The sequence below is a fragment of the Heterocephalus glaber genome, unplaced genomic scaffold (assembly GCF_053883595.1).
Source record: "Heterocephalus glaber isolate CG9 unplaced genomic scaffold, H.glaber_assembly_v1.0 deba00001461, whole genome shotgun sequence".
In the NCBI taxonomy this organism is placed as follows: Eukaryota; Metazoa; Chordata; class Mammalia; order Rodentia; family Bathyergidae; genus Heterocephalus; species Heterocephalus glaber.
Window position 1 is genome coordinate 1,311,916 of NW_028258308.1, and position 19,644 is coordinate 1,331,559.

General features: G+C 33.1%; 1 protein-coding gene across 3 annotated transcripts in view; it reads left to right on the plus strand.

Moving 5' to 3' along the window:
- Tll1 (tolloid like 1) overlaps nt 1–18,883 on the plus strand; it is a 200,843-nt gene extending 181,960 nt beyond the window's left edge. For all 3 annotated transcript variants that reach the window (XM_004848221.4, XM_087216992.1, XM_021261202.2), the window contains 3 exons: nt 7,536–7,749; nt 14,042–14,292; nt 15,674–18,883. In XM_004848221.4, coding sequence (XP_004848278.1) covers nt 7,536–7,749; nt 14,042–14,292; nt 15,674–15,808 — 600 coding nt within the window. In that variant the 3' untranslated portion in view covers nt 15,809–18,883. The remainder of the gene's footprint in view (nt 1–7,535; nt 7,750–14,041; nt 14,293–15,673) is intronic.
- The last annotated feature ends 761 nt before the right edge of the window (nt 18,884–19,644 follow it).

The following is a 19,644-nucleotide window of genomic DNA, read 5'->3' on the forward strand; positions in this document are numbered from 1 at the left end:
TATATAAATTTCAGTCTTTGGCTATTATAATACAATTATCCTTTTTTTGGATATATCAGGTTTTTGTTGCTGCATAGTGATCTAGTTTTGAGTCTCTGAAGGCCATGGAAGCATTGGAGACCCCCCTAAGTATCTCTGTGCATTTTATTGCTGAACCAAATTACTAAAGCTGGCCAGGAAGCTAGTGGAGGAAAATTAGACTTGGTCTTTCAATGGGAGAAATAACAAAGAATATGTACTCATTTTAAATTCTACACAGCCACTTAAATTTGTGAGGCTGTTAATATTTAGTGGTGTAAGGGTAACATAAATAAGTTATTGCTTATGTTCACCCTACAAGAGGAAAAGTCCAGAATGTTTTGCTGAAATACTTTTAGGTTAAATTACCACCATTATATTTTGGATCTGGTGTGTCGGCCAGAGGCTCATGGATTGAAGACTTGTTCCCCAGCGCAGCAGTATTCAGAGATGGGGCTTTGGGGATGATTGGATCATGACAGCTGTAACTTATTAATGGATTAGTCCATTGATGGATTCATAACTTAATGAGATATGTGGACATGATGGAAAGTGTAGGAGACAGATCATTATTGGAGGAAGCAGGTTGCTGGGGATGTGTTCATGAAGGGTATACAATATCCTTCGCCCCTTCCATGCTGTCTTTCTACTTCCTCTCCACCATAAGGTGAGCTGCTTTGTTGCAGTGCAAGCTTCCTGCCATGGTGTTCTGCCTTGCCTCAGGCCCAAAATAATGGAGATCATAATAATCAACTGAAATTTTTGAAACCATGAGTCAAAGTAAATCTTTCCTCTTTCAAATTGTTACTGTCAGCCATTTTGTTACATCAATGGAAACCTAACAAAAGCATTCAATATACAATTAGGAAATACTTAGAGGTTGTTTTCTTTAATGCCAGAGTAAATAATGTCCAGTAATATAAAATAATGATTTGCATACAATGATGATTTACATTATATCAATACCACATAATAAACATACTCATTATTTTTTATCCCTAAACCAGTGAATTATCTATTATAAAGCTAACTATGAATATTAAGGAGCACAATTATATTTATATGTTAGTATTTCATTCTGGAGAAATTTTTTGGATTCCTTCACATCTCTTAACTGATAGGTATGCTCTGATCTCTGTAAATCCTTGAAATACTATCTTCATGAAAATATAGGAAGCTAGAGAACTGTAATCTGGAGAGCTTGGAACTGTCCTTTAAACTTTTGTAAAATGAATACCCTCTCATACATAATTCTGCAAATAAAAGTATGGCTTTAAATTGTTTCATTTCTTGAAAGTGCTTCCCAAAATGTCCAGTGTAGCTTGACGGCACACATCTTATTAGAACTTAATGTGTATACATCACCTAGTGGTTTCAAACTGGCATTGTGATTATAATCTCAATTTGTGGCAGAAATGACACTGCCAGATAGGAAGCAGTCCCAGAGAGTTTAGGCAATTTAGCAAGTCTATAACTCCAAGAGTTCAAATGACTTTAAATCCAAGCATTCTTTCTCTATATTTTATCTTATTTTCCATTGTAACCTCCTGTATTGGGGAGGAAATACATGTGTAGTTGCTATGTGTGTTTGCCGAGTTGGTAATTTAAATGTACAAAGAATTAAGTGGGAAACAATATTTGTAAGACAAGCTAATAATGATTAAGTTAAAATGTACCACAAGGAGGTATTGAGGAATATGGAACATACATTTTGAATTTAAAGAAATCAGTCTAGATCCTAACACTCCTACTTACTATCCATACTTTCTTGAGGAAGATATTCATCCCTGTAAGGGCCTGATTCCTTCACTGGAAATTGGAGATAATGTTTGTTCTTGGATTTGTTTGCATATTAAGTGAACTTGTATATAAAGTGCTTTTCATAGTGCTTTATTAAATGCTAGTAAAAAATTGACACACGATATCCAAATAGTAATCATTAGGTAATAATTAATAAAAATCACCATTTTATTGAATTATTCAAAGTAAATTAGAGGTTTTTTCATATGAAATTCATTTCTAACAATTGAAAAGGTGGCTACTGATTACTTTTCAGAAAACTTTTTCTCTGAAGAACTATGCAGTAAATACAGACGTCATGGGCTATACAATCTATGTTACAACAATTTAAAGCTGACATTTTAGTTTGAAAATAGGCAGAAACAATACCCAAATGAATGAATTATTCTGTGTTCCAATACAGTTTTATTTCAAAAACTCTGTAGGCCTGTAGGATGTAGTTTTTTTCCCTAGAGCTAAGAAAGTCAAGGAAAAGAATTTGGAAGCATGAATTCCTAAGCGTCTGTGCTCATTTCCCCCTGAAACTTACATGCACCTCAGAGGATGAAAATGTTTAGCCCTGATGCTCTGTGGAAGGAAGACAATGGCTCCCCAAAAGTGTCCCATGTTCTAATTTCCAGAACTTGCGAATATGTTACCTTCCATGGCAAAAGAAACTGCAGATGTGGTAAGATTACACATCTTAAAAAGGGGAGATTTGTTGGATGCCCTAATCACAAGGGTCCTTACAAAAAGGAAGCAGGAGGTCAGAGAAGAAAGAAAATGCTACATTGCAGGCTTTGAACTTGGCAGAAAGAGGTGTGAGCTAAGGAGTGCAAGCTGACCCTAAAGGTTGGAAAAATTCAAGGAAGTGTGTTCTTACCCAGGACCTCTAGAAAAAAACTTAGCATTACCTACCCACTTTATATTATTGACATCTAAGGCTAAAGAAGAATAAATCTGTGTTATTTTAACCCTCTAAGTTTGTGGTAGTTTGCTACAATCACTTAAAATAAATATATTGCCTGATTTAAGCGTGTGTGTGTGTGTTTAATCATAAAATGATCATATGATATCTTTAAAGTGAAAACGTTAACCAAAATATTCATGGAAAAAGTCTTCCTATTCGAACAAGGATAAAGTTCTTAATGAATAAGGCAAAGGATCTATATTCCTTTGCCATATCCTGTCTTGGTTTTGAGAAGCTCAAAATTGATCAAGTTTTTGGTAACTTTTTCATAGTTTGAATTGATCATTAAAAGCAAATGCAAACATAGTTCTAGATATAAGAACATACTACAATAGCTTTATGTAATTTTTATTTGATTTGTATCTTAGAGTTTTGCTAAGTTACATGCAGTTGCAATCCCTAGTCTTGTACATGGGATATTTAAAAAACAAAATCTTCTACAACTGTTATAGAATTCTCCAACACAAATCCATAAAACATATCTGATCACAGTTACTATAGAAGACTCACAGAAAAGAAGAGACCTTTTGAATCAGAAAACTAGAATTTATATTCTACTCTGCCCTATTTTTCCAGTGGCCTCTAATCCTTCAATTATCTTGTGGAAACTAAATGACAGTTCTTACTGAAGACGGGAGAAGGCGAAAGATGGCTGGTACTAGGGAGTTCTAAGCTTATCTCACAGCTGTTCAAATTCATCAGTCTCTTTAATTCTTTTAGTTTAAACATTCATCTTATCCTTCTAAATTTTATTTCTATCTTAAATGTAATCATTTTATTATCTTGTCCTTTGTGAAAATATGTAGTTATGGTACCTAACCTCAGACTTTAGCCAATATCTATATTTTTAATAAAAGAACGTTTGCAGATGTTCATTTGAAGAAATGGTGTAAGGGAGCCTGAACGTTGGCTATCCAGGTAGATTAGGCTTGCTTGGGTGTTCCAGAAACAGTTACTTCTACAGCCTATAAGGAGAGTTCAATTTTATTTCTTTTGAATGGACTTCTTAATCTCCTAGTTTGCCTTATGGGAAATGCATTAGATTTCTGACTAGAACTCATGGTTATTTACTGTGTGTGTGTGTGTGTGTGTGCATGTGTGTGTGTGTGTGTGTGTGTGTGGCCTTCCTAAAATCTAGATTAGTATCCTAAAATCATGGAAATATAATCATAGGATGAGTAAGCTTTAAAATTTTAATACTCAAATGCTTATGGAGTCTGAGTGTAAATGCTTAAAAAAAATTTCAGTCCTAAAACAAACAAGCAAATTAAAATAAGAAGAAGCAGGGGAAAGCATTTTAACCAAAATTAGAGTTCCTTGTAGCTTCATATATTTAGCATTCCTGGCTTTCCTGTCTGCATTGTGAATGTTAAGGATACTTGGGCCCCTGAGTGTTGTCTGGGGAGATTTCTGTAGCTTTTGCTCCCAGTGACTAAAAAGTTTCACATTCTCTGTAATTTAGATGTAGAGTTTGTGGTTCAGCATGTTTCATTAAAAGCTGATAAATTGTGTAATGTACTTTATCACTGTGAGCTCTAAAGAGTATTTTAAAAGCTATTCCAGTTTCCCAACGGCTCCTGTAATACTTTTTGTGATTTATAACTATTCTTTGTTGAAGTAACAACATATACAGAGATCTCTCTGTGGATGCCTCTGTGGCACAGACTTATAACATCTCAGTGTGTGAAAGAGTCGTGGCTTTTGTTGTGTGTGGTGGTTCTTTGGATCAGGTTAATTTCTGGAAAAGGAGTACCCAGTCTTTGCAGTTGACCTAAGAAGCTATTCTCTTTTCCAAGAGGAAAATTCATTAATACCTTAGTGAGAGTTGTTGGTACCATTTGAGTGTTTGTCTGTTATGGAATCTTTGACTAATTTAACTCTTGTGGACTCAGTCTTGTTCCATTAGTAACTTGATAGGAAGCCAGAGCATTTTGGCTCTGGACCAGGTGTCACTATGGCCCACAGCCCACCCTATCAATGCCACTTTGTGTGATGTTGCTCTGTTCTGCTAAAGAGATGTTATTGTTTACTCCAGATTCCTGCAATTCACTGGAAGCAAAATAGTCACTTATTCGTCATGTTCACTTAGTGTTTTAAGGACTAGTGAATGGACTGTAAAAGTGTGGTCTGTAAGTTCTGATCCATGTTCAGCAATTACTTACAGGTTATTCTTAAAATCACATTACCCTCATCTTTCTTTCTTAGACTATTCTCTTCTACATAAGCTGGTTTCCATGCTCCTCATATTTATAAATCAATGGCCATAATTTACCAGGAAAAGAAAAAATTACATGACATACAATGGTTTTCAGATATTGCTATTTTCCCAAAATAATGTTTTATGCTCTTGAGATAACATTGTTCTTATGCTTGAGAGGCTTGGCTTAAAGAATTCTGGGTGCAGTTGAGCTCATTTTCTCTTGTGGTTTCTTACTGGTTACAAACTGATCTTAAGCATGTGTTCTGTGTACACAGTGGTAATAGGAGCTGATTGAGGACCATGTCGAGAGAGGCATAAAACCAGAAGTTTTGACTGGCCATGTTTAGAGAATTTTCATACATGAGATCAACCACAAACAAGAGACAGGTGGTTAACTAAATGAAGTGACAGACCTATCCAGACATCCAGACATCCACTGGGCTCCTTGTTCCATGATCTGTGTCTACTCTAACATTGCATTACAGAGACCAATGCATGTAATTAATAAGACAAAGCGAGTCACTACCTGCTTTGCATGCTGTGGTTCATGGTAAATAAACTCACCAGAAGTCTGCTTGTTCACTATATTTCCTTGCACCGCTTTCTATTTCTTGAGAAGTTCTTTGTGCTATGCTCAGTCTTTTTTTTTGTACTATCCAGTGCCTTTTGTCAAATGAAAGGAACATTTCTTTTACTCATAATGATTATAACAAGTAATAATTCTAATGCTTATCAGTTATAACATTTGTATTTATACTCCTCAGGTAGGGTGCAATGGAATGGCACCTAAGTAAGATCAGCTTTCTTTTCATTTCTTGCCTCTGTTAAGTAACTGCATGTGTTTCTTCTACTCTCTAGGTAATATAAATTACTTCTGTTTCTTCTCTTACTCCTCCAAAGTTAGAAGCAATAGAAGGAGGTAGAGTTTGGTGTGAAATATATAATCTGGCCAGCACTGAGAGCCATTTTTGTATGTCTTCATCAAATTGAAAATTATGATCACTTCACAACATTACATAATGGAAAATCTTTATATTAAAATATTTTTTACAAATTACATCTTATGCTTCAGAGATTAAACAAAATTAATAAAATTTAAAGCATATTTTGTATTTCTTCTGTTTTTTTTCTTTATAATTTTTTGCTTTGTTTAAAAGATGTAAATAAGAATAGTGGTTTATTTCTCCAGGGCATGATGGTTGCTCTGGAGGAAAGACTATAAACTTTATTGGAAATTGAAAATAACCTGTAATTCCTAGATAACCTGTAATTTGTAAGTTTGGGTAATACTCTTTTCAGTGCATCTCAATTAAAATTTCTTTGGTGATTTTTAACTTATTGTATATTTCATTAGTTTAATTTTACATTTGTTAAAACTCAAACATAAAGTTCCTACAAAGGTTAGATTTTTAAATGTCATAAGTAATGGAAAAACATACCAAACTTGCAAGATACCAGATAGTAATGTTAGTGCAAAATATTACTGAAAAGGAACTTTAAAATATTCTAACTTAATAAGATACTGATGTTTGTGTTCTCTAATAATATGGGTTGTAAGATCTCAATAAAGAAATAGGGCTGAAAATATCCTTTGGTTTTAGTTATTTTATGGAGATTTATTGCACTTAGATTTTGTAAAAATGTAATAATTACTTTATTTGATTTCCTTCTTCATTTAAGTGCCTAAAGATAGGGTGATATTCACAAGTTTGTGATCATCCACTAGATGGAATCATTTTTATTAGGGGGGAGGTACCAGGGATCGAACTCAGGACCTTGTGCTTGCGAGGCAGGCAGCAGCACCACAGAGCTAAATCCCCAGCCCTAGACAGAATCATTTAAAAAATATAATTGATTAAACTTTTCTGAAGAATCTTCTGGATTAAATTTGGCACAAAATGCCATTCTGTTATTATTATCTGTTTAAATTCTGAATAGTATTAATTGAAATAGTAGAGTTAGTTGCAATAGCTGAATAGTAGAATTTCATATTGTGATCGATGGTTTTCTGATACAGCACCAAAATACCTGAGGTAATCAATTTATAAAAATAAGAGGATTATTTTGGCTCTTAGAGGTTCTAAGTGATAATGAATTGATCCCATCGCTTTATGGCTTATAGCAAGATTACATACTATGGCAGGGGAACACTGTGGAACAAAATTGCTCACCTCATGACCAGAAGCAAAAGAGTGAAAGGAGTAGAGGCTGGACTGCCTCAATCCATTTTGAGTCCAGTCCCTAATGACCTAATGCCTTTCCACTGGCCCACCTCTTAAAGGGTTCACTACTTCCTAATAATGCCACCCTGAGGACCAAGCATGGCCCTTTAGGAACCATTTCAGATTCAAACCACAGTACATGCAAAGCCATTACTTGTTTTCCTCATTATGAATGGATTAAATCATTTGTGTGCCCTGAACGTGCATATGTGTGTGTATGTATATATATGTGTATGTGTGTACACACACACACATACACATATATATATTCTGCCTCAAACAAAAAATTCATTTTGAATGATTTGCAATATATAAAAACTTTTTTCTATTCCTTTTTTTAAAATAGGCCTTTAGTGAGTTTGAGATTGAGCAACATCAAGAATGTGCTTATGATCATTTAGAAGTATTTGATGGAGAAACAGAAAAATCACCAATTCTTGGACGACTATGCGGTAACAACATACCGGATCCCCTTGTGGCTACTGGAAATAAAATGTTTGTTCGGTTTATTTCTGACGCATCTGTTCAGAGAAAAGGCTTTCAAGCCACACATTCTACAGGTCAGCAAATTAGGATCATACTTCTCTTTTTTGTCTAAGATGGAAGTTTCTTTTCTGGTGCATGTGTGTATTTGGCTCATTAACAGGATCTTCAACAAATATCCAAGTCTGGTAGATAAAATCTCATTGAAGCACTTTCTGAAATATTTGAAGAATTGCTCAGCATTCTACCTAAATATCTTTGTAGAGGTTGAACATACAGACAATAAATAAATTAATAGGTTTTAGTTTCATTTGTGATCAATGAAATATGGTCAAGTAGAACTATCAAAATATTTCCATAAGAAAATTTATAATTTTAGCAGTTGGCCAATGTGTTATCTTTAACAGATAGAACTGTATACTTTGGTATTCAAAGCTTATATTTTATCAAATAACCTACCTGGTTAGGAAGCTTTTGCAGTAATTTCTTTTTGTTATTAATTTTGGGATTTATCTCTGTTTCACAGTGCCTTGTTTGTTTTTTCTGTCTCCTATTTGGTTTGCAACATGATCTTTTCTCTATTACAATTCTAACTTGTGCCTTACAGATTTTAGCTCTTCTAGAAGTCTTTAGGAAATAAATTTTAACTTAGAAAAATATAAACATTTTTAGGCAAAAAAGGAGAATATAATTGTTTATAATTTGTGGCCAATTTAATTATATGTTCATAGCTGTCTAAGAAGTTCCTTCCTTTTTCTTTTATTCAGTTTGAAAAAAAAAATCAGTTAATAGTAGATATTTGCTGAAGTTGTTTAGCTTATACTGACACCTAGTGGTTTTACTAATCCACAAAAGCTTGATAACACGGAGAAATATATATTCATCTATGAAATAATTTTAAATCAGTGATTGATATTTATCATTGTCTCCTGCTGATTGTTTTATTTTGCTTCACTTTGATTTATAAATCTTGTTTTTAACTATTTAATTTCCCAGTATTGTATTTCACTGTATTGTATCAGTAGCAGTAGATCTAATGTATGAGAAAGTGGATATATCTTGTCAGAACATTGATATGGTTTATACCAGTATTTACTGGACTCTTGTTCATCATATTTTGTTTCTCATTATTACCACAAATGTTACAGTTTGAGAAAAATCTTTCACGAACCATAGAAATACCATATTGATGAGATTTTTCATACACAGTATTTGGTATTTATACTTTAAGTACAGTCCCAATGCTTATAAACATTGAAGGGGCAGAAAAATTTGAATCTTATTACTGTACTTTAACAATATTTTGTTATAGCCCAAAGTTCTTGGCATTTAAGGAAATATCCTGGCTATCTCAGCTTTCAAGAATGCAGTATGAAAATACGTCAAAACAAAATTCTTGAAATAGCAGATTATATAGTAGTGTCTATAAATTTTTATCAAAGCTTATTTCTAGAGGTTTTTCTTTACACTCTTTGTAAAAGAGAGTATTGAGAACAAATGATGTTAGTGAGTCAGTACCTCTGGTTCCTCATTCCAAGTGTGACTTAGGAAACTTTGGAAAAGACTATTTCATTGGATTCAAGTTGTGCCATCTGAAAATAATTATCTCAAAGTTACAGCTCTAGGAGTTCATGAATTCCTAAATTTTATGCCCTCCATTCACGCATCCTATTTAGATCCTGTTTATAATATAATAAACAAATATATGTAATATACAAATATATGTAATTTACATAACTGAAGTCTCCCAGGAACTGTATGAAATAGAGATTATCATCTTCGCTTTTGGAAATGAAGGGAATTAAAATCTGGATGATTAATTTCCAAAGGCTTGTAAAGTAATATCAAAGTTAAAATGATGCCATATATATATATATACACATACTAATTCTCCAAGTTGCATGTAATTATTGTATATCATAAGGTTAAAAACAGTAAAAAAAGACTGTAAAAATAAAATAGTGTCAAAGCTCAGGTTTTATCATAATTCTGTGCCCAGAACTAATATATTTTCCACCATAGTACGTTTTATCTACGTAAAATTTTTGAATTAGGAAGAAACTAATAAAAAAACTGTATCAATTGTGATTTGTAACAGGTTAGAATTGAATGCTTCCTTGTAAGAGGTTTGTATAGCAGGTTTTAAGCAAACCCTGTGCATAATATATATAACTAAAAAGGCTTATTTTGCTTCTCTGTTCAATTTGTGTTGATTCAAATACTGAGCAATCCTAGTCAGATTGTTTTCAACAAAACAGGCCTGGATATTGTTCAATCCAGCTCTGACATTTCAGACATGAGCAATCTGAGGCTAAAAACTGAAGTAGCACAAAAGTTAGTAACAGTTGGAATTAGAGTGCTGGCTTCAGAACACCTGGTCATTCACTCTTGTCAAAATTTTTGTATAATGTGTTTCTTTGTTACTGTCATTTAAAAATGTTTGGTCTGATTTATCCAGCTGTATGGGAATTTTCTGAGTAGATTGTTTAATACTGTTATTTTTTGTGCAATCCAGGCTGACATTCTTATGCAGCCTCCTCAAAACATTCTCTTTAACACATTCAACTATTCTAATCTTTCATCAACTTTTTTGGACATCTGCTTTGGATAGACCATATAATGCATTAATAATTTGTAGAACAAAATCAAGAATGTGTAGGAATTTATAAAACAGTAGAATAAATTCCTGACTGTTAACAGCTTAGTCTATGTTATACTTGATTTTCAGCTTATCTTTCAGTTTCTGTTAACAAGACAGCAAAATACAAACCACATCTGTTACCTTTCCTTACATTTATGCATTATTTACTGCCTTCTAGAATAGATGTAGCCATTACTGTTGCGTTCTCAAGCACATATGTTAGTGTTCTTAAATTTATATTTCTTATACAATTTTCAATTTTATCCACAAGAAAAATGTCTAGCATTATAAATAGATGATTTGAAAAATGGCTGTAGCATAGCTTTATGGTTATTTTCCACAAGTAATACTAAATCATGGAAAATGGACTTTATTAGAAAGAGTCCTTTTTTTCTCTGATAGTTGATTCAAATTCTAAATATAAATTTACCTTAATCAGATAACAAATGGTATTACCCTAGCATTAGGTAAACTGTTTGAAAGAAAAAAATTTCATAATAAAAAAATTCTACATTTTTTTTGTCAAAAGATATGGCTATAACAGAAATTGGGGAGAAAAGTGGAGAGAAAATTTTTTTTTAAAAAATATGCCATTGTCTATTAGGAAATCTTTTCTGTAATATAAGACATCATACTATTTGTCCTTGACATTCTAAAAAAAATCACATAATATAGTATTATGCAACTTGGAAAGAAAATTATTTTGATCAACATCAAGGAAATTAGCATGTCCACTAAAGCATTTGTAGGTCAAATTACAGGACCTCTTCCCGAATGTAATACTTCAACAAGAATAAACATGTCTTTTCAAATTAGAATGAAGACCACCCTGGGCTTCTCTTTCTGATGCTGTTATTCATTGGCCTCCATTTTCCATTTCCCAGAATTCTGTGGAAGATGTTCCAGAAGCTTCTAAATTACCTTCAACTATTAATTTAAAAATCATACCATTCACATACTAAAGGACTGGTTTCATATTTTTTTCTGACTTAGTAAATGAATAGGGACATTCTATGAAAAATATATTGACTCAACTTAAAAATTATCTCTTCAAATGCACCTGTTAAATGCTGTACTGACTAGAGTTTGAGTAGCCACAAGGATTCTCATAATCACTAAAGTAATTTCCATCATGCTACCCATCATATATTGCTCATGGAATTTCTCTCAGGGTATATTAAAATCACACATCTTACACACATAATATTCAAATTCACAGCTTTAAAAAATGAATGCTGTAGGCTAAATTCTTTTTTTCATGGTTATAACATTATTTTCAGATATTTAGTAGGAGTAGTGATTTATAGGAATAAGGCTGTGTACTGAAACAGATACAAAAAAGAGAATTTTTAGAGCATTTAAAATTACTCCTAAATGTCATTTAAGGAATTTTTTTAAAAAGTAGGTCAATTTTCAATAAAACCAAATAGCACCTCCTTTCTGTGACTTTTATGTTCATAAAGATTGTGAAATCTCTTTTCTTATTTCACTCACTCCATTATTTCCTCCTTGATTTTTGTTCCAGCTGGGGCTGGCAGAGGATTTCCTCTCCCGGATCCTGGCTTGATTCCCCCCCATCTCATACTGTGAAGCAGGCACTCAAAACCAAGGACCTCCTCCGTATCTCCTGGTCTCCTCCTTCAATTTCTCCTGGCCTGGGAACTGAAAAAAGTACAAATGCTGACAGTCTTTTGAAAGTCAAAAACAAATGCTTCCACTATATCAAACTTTGAGAACTGGTAGATTTTTAAAAACTGACAAATGACATTTGTCTGGTTTACACATTTCTATGTTGAATTCAGAAATATTTTGCACAAAATATTTTTCTTGCCTTCAGAAATATATTTTTTCTTTTGTAAGAGCAGATTAATAGTATTTTACATTTTCTAGATTTCTGCCTTTTCATTTCATACCTGAGTGGATGCTACCATTTAAATGTTCTCTCAGGAAAATAATAATGATAATAATGACTCCTTATATACAATTTACTATGGCTTTTAAATATGTTCCAGGCACTATTCAAGCCATTACATATGTTAACTCATTTACTCTCCATCTAGAACTTATGATGTGAGTACTATGTATAATCTTCATTTTTAGAAATGAAGTCATGAGGTGTGGAGCACATTACACTGTGGTAGAGCAAATCCTTGGTATGTGGAAGGCCCTGGGTTCAATTTAGAGCACAAAATTTTTTAAAAAATATATGCAAAAGAAGTTGTGGGACAAAGGACAGAGCTTGGATCTACTACACCATACAATTTGACACAAATGTATTACTTCACCAAAAAATAAACAGGGCTGTTTCAGGGAGAGAACATTGATTCTTGGAGTTAGTAGGATAAGAAAAGCACTGTGAAGAAAAAGGAGGGATACTTAGCTTCCAATGTGTGAGACTAGGGAAATAAAATCCCAATTTTATTGGAATTCTGCTTTTTGGGAGTGCTTTCAAAACATGTTTACCCACATGTACATGAAGTGTGATTGAAAAAATATGGCTAATATTTAAATAAAAAGAAATTTATTACAATAAAGGACACATTACCATTAGTCCCCTCAAAATATTCCTCCTTGCTTTGAACACACTTATCCCCTTGCTACTCTCTGAAGTAGTTGTGGAAGTCCTCTTTTGTATCTTTTGTTCCACTGTACTAAATCCTTTCAAAATGTGTACTTTTCATGGTTATCTTGACATTGGGCAGACAAAAAAGTCACATGGTGCCAGATCTGGTGAAAAAGGTGGAAGAGGACACACTGTAATGTTTTGATGAGTCTACTTTTCACTGTATTTTTGATCACTCCTTGTAAAGGCACTCTTTCACTGCCTTTGTTGAATCTCCCGTTATAAAGTTTTGGGGCTTTGACAATGAAGGGATCCTGGGATCATTTTTTGAAACTTTTATTATCTAAATTGTACCTAATACTCACTGATTTATTTCTTTGATATATTTTCCTCTAGTGATAAGGTAATAATGGATAGAGCATTTGTTGACTAATGCCTTTGTAAACAAGCAGCCAAATAGTGCGTTTACTTTCTTTTATTATTGAAGGCACACAACCTATAATTGAATATAAGGTTCTGGAATTAACAAAAATAACTATAATTCATTATGTGTGTATGTTTTTTCCTGATCAAATATTTCTACCTAAAAACATAACACAGTTTTATATACATTTAGAAAGTTCTATGTAACATGCACATGCTCATATACACACACTTTTTAAACATTTTATTTATTTTTCAGTTGCTTATTTTTTCTTTGAATTTTGGGTTCTAAAATTACTAAGATTAAAATCAAGTTAAGTTCCTGGTCTTTCCTCCATGAAAATAATTGTTATAGAATAAAAACAACATTAGATATAACAGTAAAAACATTACTGAGAGTTAATATGTGATTTTCACTTATTGTGTTCTGAAAGCCTACTAACATTGCTGCCATTATTAATTATCATCTGTTACATACTCTTGATAAAACAGAATCAGAGAAGTGACATCAGTTGCCAGCACCACAGTTAGTGTGTGCTGGAGCTCAGGTTCCACCCTAGGCAGCCTGTGTCTGGAGCCTGTGCCAGTTAGCACCGTTACGCTGTATCGTGCTCCAGTTCTGGATACACATCTGGTGGTGGAAGTGAAGCAAAATTAGAGAATGGGTAGAATACATTGACACTGAAATTGAACCCTTGAAAGCTCGCTGGACTGACTCATTTCATTTTTCTTTCCTGGGCAGAGTGTGGAGGTCGATTGAAAGCAGAACCAAAATCCAGAGATCTGTACTCACACGCACAGTTTGGTGATAACAACTATCCAGGACAGGTCGACTGTGAATGGCTGCTAGTATCCGAACGAGGCTCTCGACTTGAACTATCTTTCCAGGCCTTTGAAGTGGAAGAAGAGGCAGACTGTGGCTATGACTATGTTGAACTCTTTGATGGTCTCGATTCGACAGCTGTGGGTCTTGGTCGCTTCTGTGGATCTGGAGTAAGTAAATAAACTAACAAAATGATACCTAACATATATTAAAATGCCTATGACTAATGATGGATAGGTATAACGTTTATGAATTGGTAATAATCTCCCAAATAATTTTATTTTATTAATTTTATTAATATTATAAATTTATAAATATTAAGTTATTTAATTTTATTTTTAATGACTTGATGAAATATAATTTGTCTCTGCTACCTTTCCCACTTCTCTGTTTCTAATGGATTTGCCCGATAATTTTAGATGAGCAAATGAATTTATTATTTCCAGTTTCTTATTATTTTTCATGTTCTTTATATTGTGGAATGAATATTTAAGTGCTTAACAACCTAAAAGCAAAACACTTGAACACATACCCTTAAAAATGTTGTCACCTTCCTAAAAAAAATACAAGAAAAAAAAATATGTACACCATCTAATTCACATTACCTTCTCAACAAATACTTTTGATGAGAATGATAGGATAAGCCACCAGTGTTTGGGCTCATCCAGTGCTGGGAGAATAGTATTCCATGGCACAGCGTCACGTGTGCAAGTAAAGAGAGTCATGAACAGGTCAGAGGAGGTCATCATGAGAGAGAAGACCAAGATAAGCTTAACATTTCCTCAGTGGTGTACCCCCATGGCTCAATGAAGTAATATTAGTTTTCTGAATACATATTTTGTTGTGAGGATATCACTCCCAAGCTTTTGAAGTCCACTAATCTCTATTTAAATAATACTGTTGAAGTAGTGCCCAAGTAATAGCTAAAGTGAAACAAAAAAGTTTCTTCATACTTAAGCTATTAAAATAAGAAGTAGTGACTGAGCACATGCCTGTAATCCCCACTATTTAGGAGGCTGAGATAGGAAGACTGCCAAGTTAGAGGCCAGTCTGGGCAACTGAGTGAGATCTTTTCTCAAAAAGTGAAAAGGCTTAAGATGTAGCTCAGTGTGAAGATACTGGGTTTTGTAGATAATACAACAGCAACCACAATGGAACATTTAGATTCTGCAAGTGACTCTGCCTCAGAGTAACTTCTGAAAGGAATTTATTCTATTTACCATTTCTGAATCTCACTTTATTTACTTATATATCAAAAGAACCTGGCTTAAGTGTTCAGTGATAAAAATGCTAAATTCTAGAACGTGTTTAAAACTTAGAAATAGAGTAACGTATGTTTAAAACCCAACTATAGCACTAACCACGTGATCTCTAGCCACATCATTGTTTTCTGAATTTGAAGATTCCCATTCTCTAAAAAGAAGTCAGTCACATCTGTTTTTCAAGGCTGTTGGGAGTATTAAATTATATAACATAGAAAAATGTTCTCAAACATATATTGCATTGAAGAAAAAAATGACTCATTCTGTTGTTTGTTATTTTTTTCTTCAGCCACCAGAAGAAATCTATTCAATTGGGGATGCAGTTTTAATTCATTTTCACACCGATGACACAATCAACAAGAAAGGATTTTATATAAGATACAAGAGCACAAGAGATCCAGAAAGCATGCATACCAAAAAATAGCACCTGAACCTCTCTCAGAACCTAAAGGAATGTGCACAGTGGAGAGAAGACATATTTTTTTTAAACTGACGATATTAGTACAAATGTTTTATATAGTGAGTTTGAACAAAAGAAAACTGTAAGATCAAAGTTATACTAACTGTACTAAAAGAGTTTCCAGCTAACGCTGACCAGCATTACAAGAATATCTGAACTCCATGCTTGATGCATTAAAAAAAAATGGTGGATGGGCACCTTCTGCTTCAAGAAAGCCTCCATCAGCTTGTGTTCACAGCTTGAAACTGATGCCTCATGATTCACACAGTTCAATTCTGGGGCTGTCACCCTGCAGGGTGTTCTTTTTGACTATTTTTCAAGACTTGGGATTGTACAATGATCTTGCAGGTCATAAATTGGAAAACCTTTTACCTTTAGCGTAATTGCTTTGACTTTGTATCTCTGATACAATGTAAACCAGATTCATATAAGGTGATGTGAAGTGGGAGTCTTTGGAGGGTGGTTTGTACTCTGTGTGTGTGCGTGTGTGTGTACGTGTGTGTGTGTGTGTGCGATGTCTGGAAACTGGAATATTTCAGCTTCATTATTTTCACTTGCAGGCCAGCTTAACCTCTTCAAAACACAAGTGATATTGAGACTACTTCATTGTATTTACATTTTGACAAGTTCAAAGTGTGGATAGTATCTATTAATGCAGTTAAAGTCTAGACATCATTTTGTAATTACTGGAAAATGCCCAGTTAATTGGTAAACTCAGTTCTTTCTGTGTAAGTCCTGCCTTTTCACAACAAATCTATGATGTCTTAAGGTCCTTATGAGAAAACTCCCATGAGGTGTGTGCAGGATTCTTCTAAATGACTGCCTGGATGATTCATGTTCAAATTACTACTGCTGCTATTGTCTTTCTTTTGTTAATGATGTATTATTGTTGTAGTTATTATTGTTGATGTCATGGTTAGTGTGTTTTTTAAAAAAATAGAATGAAGGGGAAGTGGCCCTTGTGAGAATTTAAAATCTCTCTTTTTTTTGCTTCCTGGAATTCAGTTCAAAAATGGCATGTTGAAAAAAGGATGTTTTTTTGGAAAGACTTCTTATGGTGCTATTCCATAAACTTTGTTTTAAACAATTTTTTGACCTTTGAGCCAACTATAGACTATGAATGTCTCCATATGTCTGGCTGGTAGCATTTGAAGAGTAAAGACTTGTGAAGTATATTGAGTATATCATTGCAAAGGCAGATACATATATTTCCTGTGGAGCAACTACTTATATTGCCTTAGAATTCTTGCACATGATCCAATAGTTCTTCCTAGAAACACACCTTTTGAAATATTGAACATAATAGTGTGTGTTAATCAGCGGATTGAGGAAAACCCATTTCCCTGACTGAGACATTGGACATAAATGTGGTGACCTGCTTTTGTTGTAGAAAATGTAATTTTAGGATGAATTTTCTGCTCTATAGCCATGAATGTTTTTAATATTAATGTATGTATATGTGAGATTGTCTGAGAGAGTGAACCTACAAGAAAATGAAGAGTAATGGTTGCTTAAAAAGTTAAAACTTATGTGCCAAGTTCTACTAGAATTCTGCTTGAAATAGCACCTTTCTTAGCTTTCATGGACAAATAATGGGAACCACTAAGTATCAATCCCATTCAAGAAAGACTCTTTTCTTTAGAGAATCTCTATTTTAATATTTTTTGATGTTGATGTAGATTGCTCTATGAAGTCGCTTTGTTTCTGTTACCTGTCCATGAACACTGAACATTTAATAAAATTGGTATATTTCTTTGCTTTTACAAAATTAAACTCTACACACAGACACAGCTTATTTGTTCTTTCTCATTGTTGACTTGAAAAACATTTCCCTGTAAAGTGTAAATATATTTTTGAAGCCAATGTTTTGATCTCATTGAATGTTACTTTGGAAATGTACTAACTCTTGCTTGCAATGTAGATAAGTCTTTTTAATGGATCTGATTTATTCCAGTAAGTTTTAACCTATTTTCTCACTAATCTCCAAATAGCCAAGATATGCCAGGAATGATGAAGGAAGGAAAAGGCATTCACATTGGAAGTGCTCAGCACTCTCTGAGCTTTGTGTTAGGCATGTGCACTGGCTCTTTCTAAACTCCATGCTACCCTTGGGAAACTGTGAGAAGGTTCTCATTTTGTAGTCTAGAAACCAAGGCACAGAGCCTTTATATAACTTAACAGGGTCACAGTGTAAAGTTAGATGTATACACCCAGCTTGTCTGATATCAACATCTATGCTTGTTCTACAAAGTATCGTAGAATCAATCTTGAGATATATGCACTTAAGCAGTAGGGTTTTAATGATGAAACTTTTCCATATAAAGTAAATTTTAGGGGCGAATCACAGTAACACTTTCAGGATAAATATATGATTCCTTTTAGGAACAGCATGAGAATTAGAAAGTCAATTGTAGATATCTTTAAGAATCAGAGTTAGCACTAAAAATTTTTTTAAAAATCACACAAAGTATAGTTTGTAGTTCTTATGAGCCTTTTGTTATAATAAATATATTAAATTATTTTACCTGGCATGGTAGGAAAAATGTAGTGTTCTATTCTGAGAAATAGTCCAACTATTCCAATTGACATCTTATTAGGCCACAGTAAGCTGTGCTCAATGCAGACAGAATTTTTTTTCTGACAACCAGAAAATTGTAGGTTTTAAGAAGGCATATTGTCATAATTTTTGATCTTCAATGTGGACATTAATTTTATTGTATCTTGCGTAAGGTATTAGTTTATTGCATATTATTTTTATATTAATTCAATATTTGCCTTAAATGTGTTGTTGAATGAAAATACAGACAGCTTCATTGTTGTTTTGTTAATAATTGTTAGTTATTGTTCTAGCCATTTTATTAAATTAATTTTGTAAATTATTTTAAACCCCTAATCAGTATATTGGTCTTGATTTCTATTTTCCCAGTCCTAACTTCCATACAGCACTTATAATGTACAGAAAAAAAAATGTTCTCACGTAAGATTTTATTAAATTATTTTAAAGTTATTTTCAAAAATAAATCTAGTTTATTAAAGAGATCATGGCCTGACATAATTACACAAAACAAATTTTTTCAAGAAATGAATGAGAAATAATGCTTTTATTTCCAAAGTCCCTGAATATTCCATACACACCTTTATCAGCTGACTAGTTATCTAGGACTAATTTAATATTTCATGGTGTCAGATTTAAATTTTGTTGTTTTGTTTTTAAGTATTTTTGACCCTTGGTTTCTATTATCAAGTATCAAGTTTTTTAATCATATATAAAATAACTAAAAGCATTTAATAATTTTATTTTTCAAAGTTATTTTTTAACAAAAGAAACATTAAATTACATCCTCATTGTGATTTAGTAGGACAATAATGGTATGTGGCATTAAAATAACCTTTACTTAAAGTGATTATCAAAATTTGAGGGGACCAAGGGTGGAGCTCAATGATAAAGCAGTCATTTCATGCTTGAAGCCCCATGCTTGATTCCCAGAATCACACAGAAGGGAAACTTTCATTTGGTTATAATAGGAATGAGACATGGTTTTCTTGGGAAACATTTAATATCACTTGTTAAATCTAGCATGAAAAGAAGATAACAAAAAATATCAACAAAATTTACTATTTAAGTTGTGATAATTATTTTTTTATTTGACAAAACATACATGTAATACAAACACAAATTTTTTTATGTTTGTAAATGAATTGAAGATTTTTATGCTTCAATGCAGAGTAAGTGGTTGCCAATGTATATTTAGCTTTTGGGCTTTCAGTGTTATTGTTGCAGAATTTAGAAACATCATTAG